The sequence below is a fragment of the Indicator indicator genome, chromosome 9 (genome assembly GCF_027791375.1).
Source record: "Indicator indicator isolate 239-I01 chromosome 9, UM_Iind_1.1, whole genome shotgun sequence".
NCBI lineage: Eukaryota > Metazoa > Chordata > Aves > Piciformes > Indicatoridae > Indicator > Indicator indicator.
Genome location: NC_072018.1, coordinates 1792808 through 1812450, shown reverse-complemented (window position 1 = coordinate 1812450; position 19643 = coordinate 1792808). Strand labels below are relative to the sequence as shown.

The following is a 19643-nucleotide window of genomic DNA, read 5'->3' as shown; positions in this document are numbered from 1 at the left end:
AGGTACAGGTGCAGACACTTGGCTGCAGGTGGCATCACAGCAGCAGATGACCTTGGCCTGCAGCATGGGCAGAGGACTGCCCTGCCTGCACCTTCCTGCTGAGCTGAAGGAGTCCCACTTTTCACACTGCCCTCACACCCAGCCCAGAGCCATGGGTTGCTCTTCCTGCTCTTCTCAGACTGAGAAGCTGTTATTTATCTAGATGAAACAGCATCCCACAAACCTGTGCCCTACTTCAGAGGCAAGTCTGATTTGTGTCTTTCATCCTTAGCTAGTGCTGGTGCTGGTTTGTCCCCCTGACTGCTCTGGATGTTAGGAAGAAGTTCTTCCCCATGAGGGTGGTGAGAGACTGAAGATGTTGCCCAGGGAGGTGGTGGAAGCCTCATCCCTGGAGGTTTTTGCAGCCAGGCTGGATGTGGCTGTGAGCAACCTGCTGTAGTGTGAGGTGTCCCTGACCATGGGAGGGGGGTTGGAACTGGCTGAGCCTTGAGGTCCCTTCCAACCCTAACAATTCTCTGATTCTATGACTTTGCAGGATACGTTTATGCAGCACCAAATGTGGCAGAGCTCTATTTGCTGTGGCCTGCAAGCAGGGTTCCTCAAAGCAGAATTAAGGAATTGTGGTGGACAGAGATTTTTGTTTCACTGGGGAAGAGAAAAAGTAAAAGCCCACATTAAAAAACGTCCCTGCAGCAACAAGTTTTGCATCCAGCAGAGAATAACCTGCTGTCTGCTGAAGGAAAAGTGGCATCTGGTAGGCTCCTGCACATCTGGTCACCTTCCACAGAGGGGTCTCAAGAGTCTCACTGTCTTGAGACAGGACAAGGGGCTTCAAATTGCCTGGATGGGTGATGGCAAACTTCAAACCAAGTGGTGTGGATTTACAAACACACAGAGTAACAGGGAAAGGGAATCTTAGAATGGTTTGGATTGGAAGGGACCTTAAAGATCATCTAGTTCCAGCCCCCCTGCCATTGGCAGGGATGCCTCCCATCAGCCCAGGTCGCTCAAGGCCTCATCCAGTCTGGCCTGAAACACCTCCAGGGAAGGGGGGGGGCGTCCACAACCTCCCTGGGCAACCTGTGCCAGTGTCTCACCACCCTCACTGTCAAGAATTTCTCCCTAATCCCCAGTCTAAATCTCCCCTCCTCAAGCTTCAATCCATTCCCTCTCATCCTGTCACTCTCAGCCCTTGTCAAAAGTCCCTCCCCAGCTTTCTTGCAGCCACCTTCAGGTACTGGAAGGCTGCTCTAAGGTCTTCCCAGAGCCTTCTCTTCTCCAGGCTGAACAGCCCCAACTCTCTCAGCCTGTTCCCACAGGGGAGGTTCTCCAGCCTCATCTTCAGGACCCCCTCTGTACCTGCTCCAGCAGTTCCATGTCCTTCTTCTATTGAATTGTCTGTGATGGCCCCAAACTTGTTTACAATCAATGCTCAATATTTTCAGCTACATCTGGCACAGTTTATTGACTTCAAGGAATCAAATATAACTGTATTAAAATCATGAAGATGTGTGGAGCCTGAACTGACTTCATGATCTTATTGTGCGTGGGGGGAAGCAGACAAGACTGAACAAGTTCAGTTCCTCTGGGGATTCAGCTCTCTTCTGTTGTTGTCCCACGGAAGACTTCTATTCACATTGGTTATTGCAGTAGTCTCTTGGTGCTGGTGTCTGACTCTGTCTGGTGACTTACAGTGTGGTGGAAGTCAGCACAGAATCATAGAATTGTCAGGGTTGGAAGGGACCTCAGGGATCATCCAGTTCCAACCCCCCTGCCATGGGCAGGGACACCTCACACTACAGCAGGTTGCTCACAGCCACATCCAGCCTGGCTGCAAAAACCTCCAGGGATGAGGCCTCCACCACCTCCCTGGGCAACCTCTGCCAGGCTCTCACCACCCTCATGGGGAAGAATTTCTTCCTAACATCCAATCTGAATCTACCCATTTCTAGTTTTGCTCTGTTCCCCACAGTCCTATCACTACCTGACACCCTCAAAAGTCCCTCCCCAGCTTTCCTGTAGGGCACCCTTCAGATACTGCAAGGCCACAAGAAGATCTCCTGAAAAAGAAAGCCTTCTCCTCTTCACACTGAATGGCCCCAACTCTCTCAGCATGTGAAGAGATCAACGCCTAGGTGGCTGCAGCAAGACTTCCCAGCTTGCCAGCTGAAGAACAAAGTCCTACACACACAGATAGCCCTGCACAGGATGTTTCAGTGATCTCACTGTCCACTGGCAGGTGGCTCCTGCTGTCCTTCGAGCTGCTTGGAAGATAAACTTTGGTCAATGTTTTAGAGCATGCCCTTTGTAATGAAGTAAGATGAAATACTATGGATGTAGTGGGGAGCACAGGGCTGATGAGCAGCTGAGGGAATTGGGGGTGTTTAGGCTGGAGAAAAGGAGGCTGAGGGGAGACCTCATTGCTGTCTACAACTCCCTGAAAGGAGGTTGGAGCCAGGTGGGGCTCTTCTTCCCCAGTAACAAGTGATAAAATGAGAGGAAATGGCCTCAAGTTGCCCCAGGGGAGGTTTAGGTTGGAGATTAGAAGAAAATTCTTGACTGAAAAGGTTCTCAAAGACTGGTACAGGCTGCCCAGGGAGGCGGTTGAATCCCCATCCCTGGAAATGTTTCAAAGAGGCAGAGATGTGGTGCTGAAGGCTGTGGTTTAGCCCCAGCCTTGGTAGAGTTAGAGAATGGTTGGGCTGGATGATCTTAAAGGGCTTTTCCAATCAAAATGATTCTATTCAGTTGAGGGATTCATTTGAGGGAAGGGATGCCATCCAGACATGAGAAGTGGGCCAGTGCCAACTGCATGAGGTTCAACAAGTCAAACTGCAAGGTCTTGCTGCCTTCCAGTACCTGAAGGGAACCTGCAGGAAGGCTGGAAAGGGACTTTCCATGAAGGTGTCTAGAGACAGCACAAGGGGGAATGGTTTGAAGCTGAGGGAGAACAGGGTTAGACTGGAGCTGAGGAAGAAGGTCTTGTGTAGGAGGGTGGTGAGACATGGAACAGACTGCCCAGGGAGGCTGTGGATGCCTTCTCCCTCAAAGTGTTCAAGGCCAGGCTGGATAAGGCCTTGGGCAACCAAGTCTAGTTGAGAGGTGTCCCTGACCATGGCAGGGGGGTTGGAGTAGATGATCCCTGAAGTCTCTTCGAACCTGAGGCATTCTAGGATTCTGTGATCTGAGTTCCTGAGCTGATTACCAGCAGCAGTTAGGGCTCTGGTAGAGTTTTGCAGTGCTCTGTGTAGGAGTGTGCAATCATGGTGGGGCTGGAAATGCCAGGCCCCTGTGAGGAATCAACCTGAAAGTATAAACTAAAACTACCAGTGGCACAACTTGATATTCAGTAGGAAAGGATTTCAGATGGTTGAAGAAAGAACTCCTGCATCCTGAATTCTTCCAGTCTTAAGCAGTTGTTTGTGCTGAGATCCTAGGTGTGAGACACTCTGTCCCTGCCTGTTTCCCAGAAGTAAATGAACATAGTAGTATTTACTGCTCCCAGAGAATGTCATGGAATGGGACTAATTCATGCTTGTAAAATGCTTTTGATAAAAGACACACTGGGAGTGCAAAAAGGGATTGTCAGTTATTAGTGCATGTGGAGAAAAAGCAGTGTTAACTCCTCCAGATGCCCTATTCTTCTCCAGATCCCAGAATCACAGAATCATTTCAACTGGAAGCCCTTTTAGATCATGGAGTCCAACCATTCTCTAACTCTGTCAAGTCTGGTGCTAAGCAATGTTCTTCATCACCACATCTCTGCTTCTTTCAAACACCTCCAGTGATGGAGATTCAATCACCTCCCTGGGCAGCCTATGCCAGTCTTTGAGAACCCTTTCAGGGGAGAAGTTTCTTCTAATATCCAACCCTGGTGCAGCTTGAGGTCATTTCCTCTCCTCCTATTGCTTGCTCCTAGGGAGAAGAGACTGACCTCCACCTCACTCCAACCTCCTTTCAGGGAGTTGTGGAGAGTCAGTTCTTCCCTGAGCCTCCTCGTCTCCAGGCTAAACCACCCCACGTCCTTCAGCTGCTCCTCCCCAGCCCTCTTCTCCAGACCTTTCAGCAGCGTTGCTCCCTTTCTCTGGAGGTGCTGCAGCACCTCAAGGTTTCTTGTAGCGAGTGCCCCAAAACTGAGCCCAGTAGTGAAGGTGTGGCCCCACCAGTGCTCCCTACAGGGGGTCAATCACTTCCTTTGAAAGCCATTCCTGCCTTGCCAGCCGCTCCTGTTGTCGCTGTTTCTGTGACAACTCCTCCACGTTCACCCCACACCTGGGCAGCAGAGGGGTTTGTCCTGCACCATCTCCCTTTCCCAGCCTCCAGGCCACCGCAGGCCTGTTCTCCCTTCCAAGATGGAATGTTTACAAGCCTCTCCACCTTGGACCTGTCTCGCTTGTCCCTGCTCACCGCCCCCCTGCCCCAAGGCCGTGTGGAACGCGTTCCATCGCCCTCGATACGCGGATGTCGGTCACCAGCAGACTTAAGGCGGGGCTCGCAATCTCCTCGCCGCTCGTGTTTAGAGCGGAGGAAATGGGAAAAAGAAAAGCTGTGGCAGAGCCACACTGCGGGGTGGGAGATCGACCGCAGACGGGAGGGGCACGGCGGAGGCCCCACAGCCAAAGCCGGTCCGGAGGTTCCCCGGTCGGGGCTCCCGCTGTGGCTGTCACTGCCCCCCGCTTCCCCACTGCCCAGCGCCGCCCCGACCCGTCGGGGGGCGCGCTGCCCTATGCTGCCCCGCCCTGCCCCGCCCTGCCCCGCCCCTCTCCTGGCCGCGCGGTGACTCGTCCGAGCTGCCACGTCTGCTCGCTGACGACACTCGGAGCCGGCTCCTCTCCAGCCAATTGGCAGCACCAGTCACCGCGCCGAGCCGCCGGGGCTCAGGGAAGAAAGGGCGGGCGGTGCGCATGCGTCCCCGCCACCGCGGGGGCCGACGGGAAAGCGAGTCCCTCTGCCTTGAGAGCTGCCGCTTAGAGGCACGAGCGGGAGGCGGCGGCGCGGACTCGCTTTCCCGGCAGGCTCCGCGGCCGCTCCCCGGCCATGTAAGCACTGCTCGGCAAGAGGCCGCCCCGTTTCCTGGTTGGGCTCTGGCAGCCATTTTGGGCTGAGGAGAGCGAGCGCGGAGGCCGCGAAGCGGGCAGGGCGCCGGCTGAGGGGCAGGCCGAGCCGAGCGCCGGGCGAAGGCGGCAGCTGTTGGTCGCTTGCATCTGCGGAGCGCCTGCTTCGGCGGCGGGAGGAGCCAGGCCGCGACCGCCCCCCCTCAGAGCGCACTCGTCGTCCCTCGGGCCGCGGGCCCCACGGACATGTCCAGCATGAATCCCGAATAGTGAGTGCGGGCAGGGGGAGGGCCTGGACGCGCTCTCGGGCCCCACCGTACCGCGCCGAGGGGTCGCGATCGGGCAGGCCGCGGGCGGGGCTGGTGGGGGCGGGGGGGATAAGGGGGGGGCAGGTGGCCGCCGCCGGGTCTGACGCGAGGGGGGGGTGGCTTGGATGGGTGGGCCGAACAGTTGGGCCTTAGGGCCTCCAGCCACCCATCACCTGCGCCCGGTTACTGAGGGAGCCGTCCCCAGGAGGCCGTATGGCTGCGGAGGGCAGGCGCTAGGCCTGCTCTTGCCGTCCCCGGGGGGTTGGGTTATGGGCACCGGGGTTGGGGAGGGCGGAGGTCAGCCGCTCGGCAGGCCCTGAGGAATTAACGATGCCCCTGCTGTAAACCGGCCCTGTGAACCGGATGGCTTCTGCATCCCGTATCTCTCCTCCGGGAGCGCTGTCGGCGATGAAATAAGTATGGGCGCAGCCGACGGCGATTTTTCCGGACGTCGAAAATGCGCATCGGAGACCAAGCTCCAACAAGTGAAGGCAGCGCGGGGGGGGGGGGGGGGGGGGACGGCGGAAAACCAGCTCTTTGTGAAAGCCGATCTTCCTGGCTGGTTGTTGCTGGCAGCTTAATAGTCAGAGGTCCACCCTTCACTTTAGCTGCAAGTCATGTGTGTGTCACATGGCTCTTGCAAAACACTTCTTGCCTATGTAGATTTTGCAACGCTGTGACTTGATAATGAAATGCTCTTGGGGCTGTCTTGAGCTGAAATAGCACTTGCCTAGAAACCCGGGTGATAGCACAGTGGTTTTTTGGAGGGTCATGGTACCTCGTTGTGTGAGTATGGCCTTTTTCTCTTAATTGGCCTGCTCAAGAGCCGGGAGGTCTGAGCTCTCTGGTCAATAGTTGTCTGTATCCTGGCAATTGTACGAGCAGTCGCTTGCCCACCAGGGTGTCAGGGACAATTAACCTTGTTTTGCTCATGGCTTTTTTTTTTTTTTTGAGTAAGAGGAGAGGCCTGGGATTAGTTTAAAAAGCAATTTAGGAAACTGCTGCTGCCCTCTCAATGCTTCAGTGTTGAGAGTTCATAGAAGTCTTTCACTGCCGCTGGCATTGGTGCTCCAGTTCAGGATGATGGAGCCACTGTGCTCTGTGTAACTGAAGTGGTTATTTAAATGCTCATGAGGTAGGCATTTACTACCCTAGATATCTATTGTCTGTGTCCACAGATGACTGTTGGGCCTCAGAGAGTGTGCTTGTCCACATTCATAAGGCTTCTGACTTGCATGGTTGTGGGGTTTTGTGTTCTCTGCTTATGGCTACACAGTTGCAAGCACTTTAGGCCTGTTAAAATCACCTGAAGAGCAAAGAGGAGTTGAAGGTAATATAGTCATGAGCTAGTGTGAGGGAGTTGCTGAAAATTAAGAGTACAGCCAGGAACTCAAGTTACATCTTGGCAAGATATAACTGAACAAGCTTGCTTGTGTGGCTTTGGAAAGCATCAGAAGAGTGGCTGGAGTTAGTCAGTGGGTGAAAGGCCAACAAATTGTTGGTACTTCTGTGGTCTTAGTGACTCTCAGAGTTAAATTTACCTTGCAGACTGGGTTTTGTAGTGAAATGCTGTATTGTAGGTTGAAGTTGGCTTTTTCCACAACATATTTTGGCCATTCCTGAAGCCTCTCTGTTGTCTAGACTCTAATGCAGAGTTGGTTCCCTGCAGTGAGGTACTGAGTTTTGCTTCGGAGATGGAGAGAACGTTTTGAGGGAGACTTGCTCTAAGTGAAGAGCATTCATTCCTAGTGGTGGGGACAGCTGAATTCTTGACAGTAAAACAAAGAGGAAAAGCTGTAGTGCAAGATGAGTTTGTAGTATTTAATCGTCACTTCCTGACAGGGTTGTGCCTGCAGGATGAAGGTGGGATATGGGAAGGGTGTGGTGAAATGGACAGAAGATATCTGTTGCTGCAATCTGTATGCTTAGCTCAGTGTTAAACCTGGAATGAGATTTATGGGATTGTGACATTATTCCTGCTGGTTACCTGGATGTCCATTTGTCCTTTTGAAAGTGCCTTGCCTCTAACAGTGCATTCTTGCTTCCCTATCACAGCTTCAGATCAGGCTGTAGCCCCCAATCCTGTCTAGCAGTTGTGCCAGAACTCTTGTCAGAGATCAGTGAGATAGCTAGTTAAGATTGCTTAATAAAAAGCCTTGCCTTCTACAATTTTCCTGTTGAAGTTAGAGAATTAGAAGCTGCTGGTGTAATAGTTTGAAGGGAGATGAGTGTTGAGAGCTTCCTTGACCCTAGTTCCTAGAGTCAACCTAGAGAACTAGTTGAATGGAGTTGAAGGGGGACGGATAAAATATTAGTGCTAGCATTTGGAAGCTAAATTCACAAAACACCTGCCCACCTAGCACTGGAATATATTACTTCTGTTTTTCTCCCCCACCTCTTATGGTGTTTAAATGAGCAAAATGTCAGTGTTGGCTTATTGTAGCTAGGTCCTTTCAGGTTCAGCATTTCCTACCCCTTCTGCAGGCTGACTGGTGGGTGAACAACTAACAGCCAACTGGTACCAGGAATTAATCTTTACCAGTGTGGTTGACCAGCCTTGCTCTGACTGGGTCTTCAAGGGAAGATGGGGAAGTGAAGTGCTTTTTAGAGTAAATCTAGTTTGGGTTTTGGTTGGTTGGTTTGGGTTTGTTTGGTTTTAGTTTTTGGTTTGGTTTGGGTTTTGGTTGGTTTTTTGTTTGATTTTTTTTTTTAATTTATTCTTCAGAAGTGTTGGAGAATACCTGTTGTGGTATTTCAATTTGTATGATGGTGTTGAGTAGATGGCTGCTAAGTGACAGCTTCTGGCTTGCTGGAACCACCTGAAGTTGTTTGTGCCCTAACCTTACCAAACAGCTATGCAATGTGGTGTTATATCTTCTGGATTCTGTTTACTGACACCAGCAGTGTGTAATCACAGTGACAGTCATGCTCTCCAGAATTTCTTGGGTGGTTGAACTGGGGATTTGAGTACCTGTTTGCAGTAAACTAGCAGCTGATACCAACAATTGAAGCTGCTTCCAGCAGTTCATTGTTGGAGACTTATGACTACATAGTCTTGTCTGTTTTGGCATAAACCCTGACATTAAAAAAAAAAATCCCCAGGTGCCTACCTGTACAAACAGCAGTACCTTACAGGTCCTTTGTTCCACACAGCCTTGGCCAGGCCTGTCCTCAACTTGACTTCCTGGTCTTCAGCTGAACTGTTGTGTGGAGAATCCTTGTAAAAGGAGGATGCAGCTCTGCTCAGAAGTTGCAGGGTAGTTTTGGAGGTGTTGCTTTTCTTTTGGTAAGAGGCAATTAAGCTTAGCACATCTGTCCTTTATTTCTTTGGCAATTCCCATTCCTCTTGCTGATGGAGAGGATTTGAAAGCCTTGCTCTTACCAACAGTGCCTACCTGCCTTGCTGCACTTGTTCTTCCAGTGTGCTCTCTCAAGTGCCAGGTGTGACTTGCTTATATCAATGGTGAGAAATAGCTGAATGATACATCTGAGTTCACACTCTCTCCAAGAAGTGTAGAGAAGGCTGTGCTGCAATGCTCAATGTTCTTTAGAAAGGCTTCCAAAACTGGAACAGCTGATAAGACTTCATCTTTAAAAAGAGCAAAAATGGAGTGGCTTTTCAGGAGCAAATCCCAAAACTAACCTGCAGGCTTGTTGGGCACATTGCCACAGTTGAACCTGTACCTGTGCACACAAATATCAGTGTGGCTCAGTCTAGGAATAGATTCCTGCATGGTTTTGTAGCTTGGTTTCATTTCTTTTTGATAAAAGGTGCGGTGCTGGAGACAGCTCTTCAGGGTACAGCAGTGCTGTGTAACAGGCTGCTCATTGGGTTCTCAAGGCCCTTCTGTAGGCTCTTGCTGTGTTTGTAAAGGTCCTGAAGCAACTGGACATAGAAAGGGAGGCAGAGTATCATTGGAATATGGAATGATGTTTACTTTTTGAAACCTCAGTTCTACTGAAGTGGTGTGAGTTGATGCAGGTCTGAAGTGTTAATCCTGTTTATCTGGCAAAACTAGGTTTTGGTGACACAGTGCCCATTTCTAAGGTCAGAGACCTGGGTGAAGGCCAATTCCAACTACGCTGCAGCCTGAGTGGCACTGGCCCTGGGTTTGGTGGGGATGAGGCAGGTGGCTCAAGTCACCATATGAGCCTGTGATTTTCACCTGCTTCTGGAAATATTGGAGTGATTTCAAATCCTGTATTTAAGGCTTGTGGGTTCTTATTAACTTAGTTGTGGGCTATGTATGAGCCATTATTGTTTCTGCACAGTAAAAGATTTAATAGTAGGGTAGATTTGTTTGGGAGCTGCTCTTAGCATTAAGAGGAAGACAGGTCCCTTGATATTTGGGGGCCTGGGGAGACCTGAGTTCCATTTGGAAGCAAGAGGAGACTCAAGTGAATCTCTCAGACTCTTAGCTGAAGCCTTACCTATACCAGGAAGGTATTTTTCTCCATTAATATTAGTGAAGACAAAGTAGTGGTAATATTCATGTGTTACCCTTCTTAAGGGGATTATAACATGCTGCAAGCTCTAATACTTTCAAGTGTATTAGTGCTTACTGTAAGTAGTAATTTAACTTCAGGACTGCTGAAAATTCTGGTTTTGCAGAGAACTGAACAACCAAAACTTCCTACTGAAACAGGAAGGAGCCATTTGAAGGCTGAGGCAGCTGTAGCTTGTTTATGCATATTTCTGGACATAGGCTTAAAACAGAGGACCAAGTTTCAGGGCCACAGTACCTTATTAGTAAGGGTGAAGAAGTTGTAAATGTCTCTGGCTACATTTGCTGTGTTTGGTAGCCTCTTTACCTCTGTTCCTGGATGGTGTTGGTTTGGAGGCAGCACCCCTGGGTAACTAGCACTGGTCAGTACAGCTGATGGTGATCCTTGGGCTGAAAACATTTGTGGTGAAGCACAACTGGCCTGTCAGTGAGGCTGGGGTTGTTTCTGCAAGTGGAGCCACAGGAAACACAACCCTCCTCTGAAGCACTCAAGGGAGGCAGTGCTCAGGGCTCTGGATTGTGAAGTGGGATTTTGGTGTCATTTTAGGGCCTTGCCTGAGCTTCAAGAACCATAGATTTCATCTGTGCTCACCAGTGTGAGAATACAAGTGCTTCTGGTCAGTAATAATGCTTCAGGTGTTTTGAAGCTGCTAAGGTGTGAGCTGTGATGTAAGGGGACATCTCCCTGGGTAGTTTGGGTTAATGACTTGTTCTACTGAAGTCCTCTTATGTTAGCACATGACTTGAGGAGTGCTGAGTTCTATGACTGAAAACTGCCAGGTATCCTTTGAGTTTGGGTGTTTATTTTTGGGATTTTGTTGTTGGGTTGGTTTGGGGGTTTTTTCCTGTTTTTCAAATGCCTTGAGTTCTTTTAGCTTTATTTTTAAGGATCTCCTTATTAGTTGTTATATTTGCCACTTCTGCTTTAGAAAGTGGTTGAATGTGTTCTTGCAGCCTGGGCCCAGCCAAGATGAGATTTTGGGTACTTTAGTAAAGGAGTGGTTAACTGAGTAGTTAACCATCTGGCTGTTATCAGCTGGTGATGGATGCAGTTTCCTGGCTGGATCCCTGCCACTCAGAGTCAATGACGTTGTTAGCAGGAAAAATAGGTGGAGACAGTTTAACTTCATGCATTCACATAAATTTTATTTTGTCAGTCTGGTTAAGTAGGCATAGAAATACATCTGTTGTAAACTAACGGTTAACAGAACAAATCTTGGTCCTGGACACTGTAGGGCTAAAGAGCTGCAAAGCTCAAATGGGTTAGTCCAGAACTTAGAGAGCAAAATAAGTTGTCAGTGCTGCTTTGATGTGATTTTCTCTGCTACTTTATTCTTAAACTGCCTTCTCAGTGATAACACAAACCACGTTTTGCTAACAATGAAATCTTCCCTAGTCTTTGAAGTGTAAGACTGGTTGGTCACTGATGATACTGTGATTGTTCCCTTGGGGTTGAGAGAACTCCACCTGCAGCAGAAGCGTCACCTCTTCCAATGTGACTTGAATTCCTATTATCTTAGCTGTTCATAGTCTGGTGTGGAAAGTGGTTGTTCATTTACAAGAAAGATCTGGAGGTGCTGGAATATGTCCAGAGAAGGGCCATGAGGATGATCAGAGGGCTGGAGCTCCTTTGCTATGGAGACAGACTGAGAGAGTTGGGGTTGTTCAGTCTGGAAAGGAGAAGGCTTCCAGGAGATCATCTTGTGGCCTTCCAGTATCTGAAGGGGCTACAAGAAAGCTGGGAAGGGACTTTTGAGGGTGTCAGGGAGTGATAGGACTGGGGGGAATGGAAGAAAATAGAAATGGGTAGATTCAGATTGGATATTAGGAAGAAATTCCTTTCCATGAGGATGGTGAGAGCCTGGCAGAGGTTGCCCAGGGAGGTGGTGCAAGCCCCAATGCCTGGAGGTTTTTGCAGCCAGGCTGTGAGCAACCTGCTGTAGTGTGAGGTGTCCCTGGCCATGGCAGGGGGGTTGGAACTGGCTGAGCCTTGAGGTCCCTTCCAACCCTAACAATTCTATGATTCTGTGATTCATTTTGCTGCAGTCAATGGTTTGTGTATTTAAATAGTGTATTGTGCTGTTGGGTTCTGCTGGAACTTAAATGTGGGTATATTGAGGAAAGAATTGGTTGCTTTTGGCCAGCTACATGGTGTTTGGTGAAGCTGGGCAGTGGAATCAAGCCTTTGGCTTGCAAGAGGAGGCAAAGGTAGTGGCTGTGGTGGACACTGGGCTGTTACTTGTGTGCTGCTCGAGTCATTCAACCAAACAAGGAGGCTTGCACTTAATTGCAAAGCAGGATTTTAATCTGAGCTAGGCTTTGCAGGGGGGAAGCAGGACTGTGTTAATCTTAGTGACAGTCACACAGCATTCCTGGAAGAGCTTCCTAGGAAAGCACAGTTCTACACAAACACTGTGGTGAGAGCATCTGCCTCACACTTACAAAGTAAACAGAGGAATTTGTGGGAGTGTCTGAACTGGACAGAGAAGATTGGAGTTGTAGAGGACTTCCCTATAGTGAATTAATGTACCTTTTTCAACCATCACAAGGTACTAGCTGTAAGGAACTTGATTCTCAATTGTGTTTTTCATTAAGTGACTTCATTTTTTTTCCCTCTCTTACAGTGACTATTTATTCAAGCTACTTCTGATTGGAGACTCCGGTGTTGGGAAATCTTGCCTTCTACTTAGGTTTGCAGTAAGTGATCATGCTTGAAAACTTGATGTGAAAAAACCACCAGATACTTAACAAGAACTCCTCAGAAAGGGCTGATGTCTGTCAGGTCTGGTATGCCAAGGAATAAGGAAAATATTGCAGACCCCTCCTGTCTTCTGCATTTGTTTCTAGCTGATGTGTTTGGGTGATGGGGAAAGAAAAAAAAAAAAAACCAGCAGGAATATGTCCAGTGAAGTTTAATTCTCATTTTCCTGCTGTTTGAGGAAAAAGATACATTAATTCAGCTTTCATCATTACACTGAAACCAGAACAACAGACTTGAATTCTGGGGTGTGTGCCTTGAGGCCTGAAGAGTACAAATGTGGCAGGGCAAGACCTTGATCTCTTACTACTTGATCTGAATTTTTACAGCCAGGTGAAGTTTGATACCTCCATTGCAAGAGCCTCCCAGTTGCTTAGCCAGGGGGAGAGGTCATTTATACAAGAGTCTAGGAATGCTAAGGCCTTGGGCTGCTTTCAGTGAATGGATGTATGGTAAATGTTAAGATTGCTGGTGGAATGCAATGGAATTTAATGCAAGCAGCTCTAGTTTTCCTGTCAACAGGAAATGTTAAAATGGGTTTGACAGCTCTGAGTAGAAAAAGCTGGAGTCCAGTGAACTCCTTACCCACTTCTGTGCCAAAGTACAGCATTACATGGATGTGGGAGGAGAGGGGGAGTTTTTTTACTCCTGGAATTTTTTACTACTGCAGGATGAGGACAGCAGTTTTGTAGCCCAAACAATTGCTCTGTGCACCTGTGGGAAGAGCCTCTTTTGTTTTCCATGTGAAAAGGTGGTCTGGTGTGTGCAAGTACCATCACCTGAGTTAAAGCTGTCACAGGGAGACACTAAACCCACTGTGAGCACTGGGAAGGTATGACCTGATCTGCTCACAGAACTGGAGCAGTACTCCCAGGCTGGTCTAGCCTGCATCTCTTGTGGAGGCTTCTGCATTTTGGTTTCATGTAAATAATGCAGCTTTTGGGGGGTTGATAACCACTTTTATGTGGTATTTCTTCAAGTAGCATTTTTTCCTTGAGAAATTTGACTTTAAGCTTTTTTTTACCCTAATGCTAAGGGATTACTGCAGCATTCACATACCTCTTCTTCCTGATGTAGGTTAAATGGCATCAGGCTTTTCAGACATAACCTTTTGAGTGTTGAAATGTTAAGGAAATAAATGCTGCATCATTCTAGAAGGCTTTATTCTTGCTTGCATGTGCTCCCTCAGGCAGATGTGTTGCCCAAGGTGTTTTCCCATTCACAACTCAAAGCAATCTCTTGCTTTTGTGAGAGCTGTTGGTTTCATAAAGCCTTCTGTGGTGTATTTCACCTGAAGTTCTATCCTACTGGTACCTGGGGAATAGAAACTAACTTCCTGCCAGCAAGCTAACAGTCACTAGAAGGTAGCAAAGACTGAGCCAGCACTTTCTGGAGGCCTGCTGGAAACTGCAGTTGGGTCCATGCAAGCTGCTAAAAGCAGTGCTGGGCTTTCTTCTCTGTATTGACACAGCCTGCAGAGCAGGGAACTTAACACAGGTACCCAGGCTGTGACTCTAAGCTGCCCTAGCAACCAGCTGTGGCTGCAGAGGATTTGATGTTCAGATGTGGTGTGTGGCTGAGGCAAAGCCTCTGACTTGTAGGTAGGTGTTGTGTAGTACAGGTGAAAAACCACCAAAGGAAAATAAAAATTGAGGCATTTTAATAGCTGTAATGGTTTTGAAGTAGCTCTTCAATTTGCCAACACGAGCAAAGGCTTTTTTAAACTACAGTTGAAAAAGACTTAACAGGACAGGGTTTCCAGAGAAGAGGCTCTTTGACTGGCTTTAGAACACTAAAACAACACTTTGCAGGATTTTTGAAAAGCAACCAGTGCTTAGCTGGCTACAGGACCTTGCCACAAAGTGTCAGACTGGATTTGATAGGGAATGAAGTACCTTGGTCTGCTTGATGCCTGCCTGATGAAATAAATGACTCCCAAAGGAGTGGAGCTGGCTTGACTTGTGTTCACTCTTTCTCCTAGGATGACACGTACACAGAAAGTTACATCAGCACGATTGGTGTGGACTTCAAAATCAGAACTATAGAACTAGATGGGAAAACGATCAAGCTTCAGATAGTAAGTAGGATTTCTCAACTCCTGGCTACTCTAATCTGTCAGAGCAGAGAGTTACATTCCTGACTATTGGTGCTTACCTTTGTACTTTAACCATTCCAATGAGCACTATCTTCCCTGTTAGAGGAGGCTGGGCAGTTTCCACAAGATTACAAGGCTTCCCATGACCTGCCCTTGGAGAAGGAGGCCTACCAAGGCTGTCTGCCTGGAGGAAGTTAGCTGTTAGAAATTTACTGTCCTGGGAAGAAAAAGCTGGAGTGTGTAAAAGGCTCTACAGAGGGACCTGGACAGGCTGGGACCAGTAGGATGAGATTCAACAAGGGCTGGGTGCTGCACTTGGGTCATAACAACCCCTATGAATGCTCCAGGCTTGGAGCAGAGTGGCTGGAAACTGCCCAGAAGAGCAAGATCTGGGGATGTTGGTTGACAGCTGGCTGAAGATGAGCCAGGGTGTGCCCAGGTGGCCCAGAAGGCCACTGGCATCCTGGCCTGGATCAGCAATGGTGTGAGCAGCAGGAGCAGGGAAGTGATTGTTCCCCTGGACTTGGCACTGGGGAGGCCACAGCTTGAGTCCTGCTTTCAGTTTTGGGGCCCTCACTACAAGAAGGGCACAGGGGGACTGCAGCAGGTTCAGAGAAAGGCAGTGAAGCTGGAAATGGTCTCAAGCTGCACCAGGGGAGGTTTAGGTTGGATATTAGAAAAAACTTCTTCACTGGAAGGGTTCTCAATCACTGGAACAGGCTATTTGTAGAGGTGGCTGAATCCTCATTCCAAGAGGTGTTTCAGAGAGGCAGAGGTGTGGTGCTGAGGACCATGGTTTAGCCCCAGCCCTTGGCAGAGTTAGTGATTGGTCCTTTCCACCTGAAACAATTCTGTGATGCCACAGCTGTCCAAGATGTGTGGGTTCTACAGCAGCTGGTAATAGCAGGCTGCATTGTCTAGTGCTGGAAGCTCTGCTTTTGTGGAGTGGGAAACAGACACAAGTGCTTGTGCCTGGCCTGTCTGCCTCAGCACTGGGCAGTGTTTGCTGCTTGTGCTTTTGGCCTTGGCATGAGCGGGGGACTAGACTTGGCAGTTCTTACCTCTAATCTTGAAGCACTCTAAAAGGGTGACTGGGTGTAATGAAATCTAATATCTGTGCAAGGTCACACAATCCTTGTCAGCCACTGCTTCCAGCTCAGGACTTGAAGGCAATGACTTGGGGTTTCCAGGCCTTGTGGTGGAACAGGAGCCCAGTTTACAGCCAGAGGCCTGAGCCTCCATGCTTGAACATAGCTGTCCTGAGTCCAGAGCAGCCCACTAGGAATGCCTGTCACTGCTGAAATCTATCTGCCAGGCAGCTAGCACTGTTCCTCACGTGGCTCCAGAGAGCTGTTTGGGTGAGTGCTAATGTCCCTCCTTAAGTCTCAGCAGGAGAAGGGGACCAGGTTTGCTTCAAATTGTTGCACCTGCTGCAGCTCCTGTGCTAAGGAAGCTGAAGGAAGTGGTGATAGTAGAGACCCGCATCTCTCTGACCTTAGCTCTGCCAGGTGTCCAAGCCCTGGCTCATGTTCTTCTAACCACTGAACCATGGCTGCTGCTTGGGTCAAAACTGCCCTAATGATTTCCTCGGTGAGGTCTCTTCAATGTGCTTGCCAAAACCCAAGCCAAGGAGCACTCCTAAAGTGCACCTACTGAAGTGTAAAACTCTTCTCACTGTGGAACACTTGGCTCTTCTCAGAGCCTATTTGGTGCCTGCTGGTGTAGAGCCACCTCTGTGGCTGTGAGCTGGGTGGCTGCTGAGCTGTGTTTCTGGCAGGGCTGACCCTGTCCTTTGTCTTGCAGTGGGACACGGCAGGGCAGGAGAGGTTTCGAACCATCACTTCCAGTTACTATAGAGGTGCTCATGGCATCATCGTGGTGTATGATGTTACAGACCAGGTAAGTGCTCAGCCTGTGCCTGGAGAGCTGCTCCAGCTGGACTGCAGCAGGCTGCTGAGTAAATCAAACTGGGAATTGAGCAGCTTGACACTTGGGGAAGGAGACAGGGACTGTGTTCTTCAGGCTGCACTAAGCTTTATCAAGCCAAATATAGGTCTGAAGTCTCTGGTGTGGGGCTGAGCCCAGCTATGAAAGGAGTGGAGGGATCTGTGGCTCTAAAGCAGTTGTCCTAGGCTTAACCTCAGACCTGGTGGGCAGAGAGCTGAGTGTTCTATATGAGCACTTCTCACTCTGCCTTTGGTTGCAGGAAGTCAGAGTTACTGATGGAAGTTGTTGAAAGATTCCTGAACGTGTGGCATTTGAAACCAAAAATTGTCTGTGTGCAGGACACAGGTGAGGCAGTGTTTTCTGTGAGAGCAGCTCTGAAGAGGACTGGTGCAGTTGTCCTGTTTGAAGGGCTCTTAGGAAGCCTAGAGCTGCCTACCAGAAAAAGAGCAATTGGTTCCATCACTGACTGGAGATCAGCACAGCAGCTCTGCACTTTTGCAGGCAAAGGTTGTTCCTGCATCTCTGCAGTGGTGTGGTCTGCAGCTGCTCCTGGTGCTTTCTAAATGCCTGGGGTTCTGGTTTCAGCTGTGCCATGGCTCATCTCTGCTGCAGGAGGAGGAAGAGTCCCAGATGGTAGAAGTTTCACTATTGAAGCTGTGGAGCAGGGAAGAATAAGGAGGGGGAGTACAGCAAGGGAGGAAGGGCGGGCTGCTAGTGCAGGGCCTGGAGCCAGGACTGAAGAGCTGTATAGAGCTGATGGTGGCACCCCTGTCCTGAGGCAGCCAGGCTCACGAGCCTCACCAAGCACAAATCACACAGCTCCCTGTGTTCTGCCACCCGAGGCAGCTTTCCTCTCAGCCAGGGCTCCTGCTTACAGTTCTCTTGCCTCCTAGGAGTCTTTCAATAACGTGAAGCAGTGGCTGCAGGAGATAGACCGTTATGCCAGTGAGAATGTCAACAAGTTGTTGGTGGGGAACAAATGTGATCTGACCACAAAGAAAGTAGTAGACTATACAACAGCAAAGGTAGGTTGATACTTGCTTGGCTGAGCACCTCCTCTGGATTGTAATGCCCTCGAGTAAGTCCTGGAGTGGGAAAGGGCCTTTGGTACACAGGTGCCAAGGAGCTGGCTGACCCCCATGCAGAACAGGGAGCAGGGGCGTGGTGGTGTGGGACCTGTGGCTTACCTGGATGTGCCCCAGGAGCCGAGGCGAGGGATCGGCGCCTGAGCTTACTCCCATTTGTTTCTTCAATTTGCAGGAATTTGCAGATTCCCTTGGAATTCCATTTTTGGAAACCAGTGCAAAGAATGCTACAAATGTAGAACAGTCTTTCATGACCATGGCTGCTGAGATCAAAAAGCGAATGGGTCCGGGAGCGACGGCTGGTGGTGCTGAGAAGTCCAATGTTAAAATTCAGAGCACTCCAGTCAAGCAGTCTAGTGGAGGTTGCTGCTAAAACTTGCCTCCTCCCTTTCCTCCTCCTCCTCTCCCCCTTTTGTCTCACAACAATGAATTTGCAATCTGAACCCAAGTGAAAACAAAACAAAAAAATTGCCTGAATTGTACTGTATGTAGCTGCACTACAACAGATTCTTAACCGTCTCCACAAAGGTCAGAGATTGTAAATGGTCAATACTGACTTCTGTTTGGGTTTGTTTTTTTATTCCCTTGACTCAAGACAGCTTAACTTCATTTTCAGAACTGTTTTAAACCTTTTTTTGTTGGTTTTTGTTTTGATTTTTTTTTTTTGGTGTGCTGGTTCATAAAAAGGTGTAATCCTCCTTGCTCCTCCTTGATAACCAGACTGTTTCCCTGTGGTTGGGTTAGGATGTGTTTGTTTTTTTTTTTGTTTGTTTCAGTGTTTCCTATCCAGGCATGTTTAGCTTGTGTGGGGGGTTTAGTCTTTCTGAAGATGAAGTTTAGCCATTTTGTATCAAAACAGCACAAACGGTGTTTGTCACTTTCCATGCAGAAAATTTAGTCAAGATGTCTGTAAGATCTGATTATTTTTATTTTCTTTTTTTTTTTTGGCTAGTTCCTTCTTGTAGAATTATCAATGGGAGAGATCACACTTATCTGATTAATAGTTTCTCTTCATCCTCTGCATATAATTTGTGGCTGCAGAAAATATTGTAATTTGTTGCACAAAAAAAAGTAACAAAAAAACAACGGAAGAAAAATGTTTAATAAATATTGTACTTATTGGAAGTAATATCAAACTGTATGGTGATAAATAGTGTCTTAATTTGTATGGCTTAAAGGGGAAATCAGGCTTGCATTGTGCACAAAACATATCTGTGTGCAGCCATGGCTCTCAGACCCTTTCCTAGTAGACCCAGAGACCATCCCTGCAACTCCAAGTAGTGATTTTGCCTCCCCCCACCCCCAAAAAATACCAAACCACCAAAGGACTGAGTTGTCACAGTGCTTAAGGCATGTCTGCTGTACCAGAGGCAGCCAGCTGATGCTGCTGGAGGCAGAGCAGGCTCTGAATGTACAACTGCTCCCCACCTTAGGCTTGCAGCTTGGAATTCAAGGGAGTCTGTGTGGGGAGTTCCTGCCTGTGTTGTAGAGGGGAGCAGAGTGTTCCCCTGGCGGGTGACTTCACCCTCACCTCCTCCAGGTGGTTTAACTTCCTCCCAGTATATTGTCTCTTCTATATACTGTTAATTCCATCCTCTTTTGAGCAGTACTCTTCTGACTTAGTGCAACAGCTTAGCTTCTGCTCTGTTACACACAGAGGCAGCAGAAGGATGAAGCGGGCAGTGGAGGCCCCACCCCAGACTGTTGCTCAAAGCAGGGGCCCACCCTCCAACACTTTGGAACTAACCAGCAGCCAGGAGGGTTTTGGACAGTGGGATTCTTTGTACAGAGCTAATCCAATCATTAGTGCCTGATGTCTAGCTGAAAGCCACAGGAAAAAGCTAGCCTATAACACTTCCTCTACATGTACAATTGTTCAGCTTTATCTAAA

At 48.7% G+C, this 19643-nt stretch overlaps 1 protein-coding gene across 1 annotated transcript; it reads left to right on the top strand.

Moving 5' to 3' along the window:
* The first annotated feature begins 5271 nt into the window (after positions 1 to 5271).
* On the top strand, positions 5272 to 18839 carry RAB1A (RAB1A, member RAS oncogene family). The gene is made up of 4 exons (XM_054383722.1): positions 5272 to 5323; positions 12492 to 12564; positions 14607 to 14702; positions 17928 to 18839. The coding sequence occupies exons 1-4, from the start codon at positions 5301 to 5303 to the stop codon at positions 18123 to 18125; spliced, it is 390 nt and encodes a 129-aa protein (XP_054239697.1). The 5' UTR covers positions 5272 to 5300; the 3' UTR covers positions 18126 to 18839.
* Positions 18840 to 19643: the final 804 nt, after the last annotated feature.

Bases quoted from the DNA above. Each gene is read 5' to 3' on its own strand.
- RAB1A (XM_054383722.1), top strand. From the start codon at position 5,301: ATGTCCAGCATGAATCCCGAATA. The intron at 5,324-12,491 runs GTGAGTGCGGGC...CCTCTCTTACAG, and splicing joins TCCAGCATGAATCCCGAATA to TGACTATTTATTCAAGCTAC. The intron at 14,703-17,927 runs GTAAGTAGGATT...TTCAATTTGCAG, and splicing joins AAACGATCAAGCTTCAGATA to GAATTTGCAGATTCCCTTGG.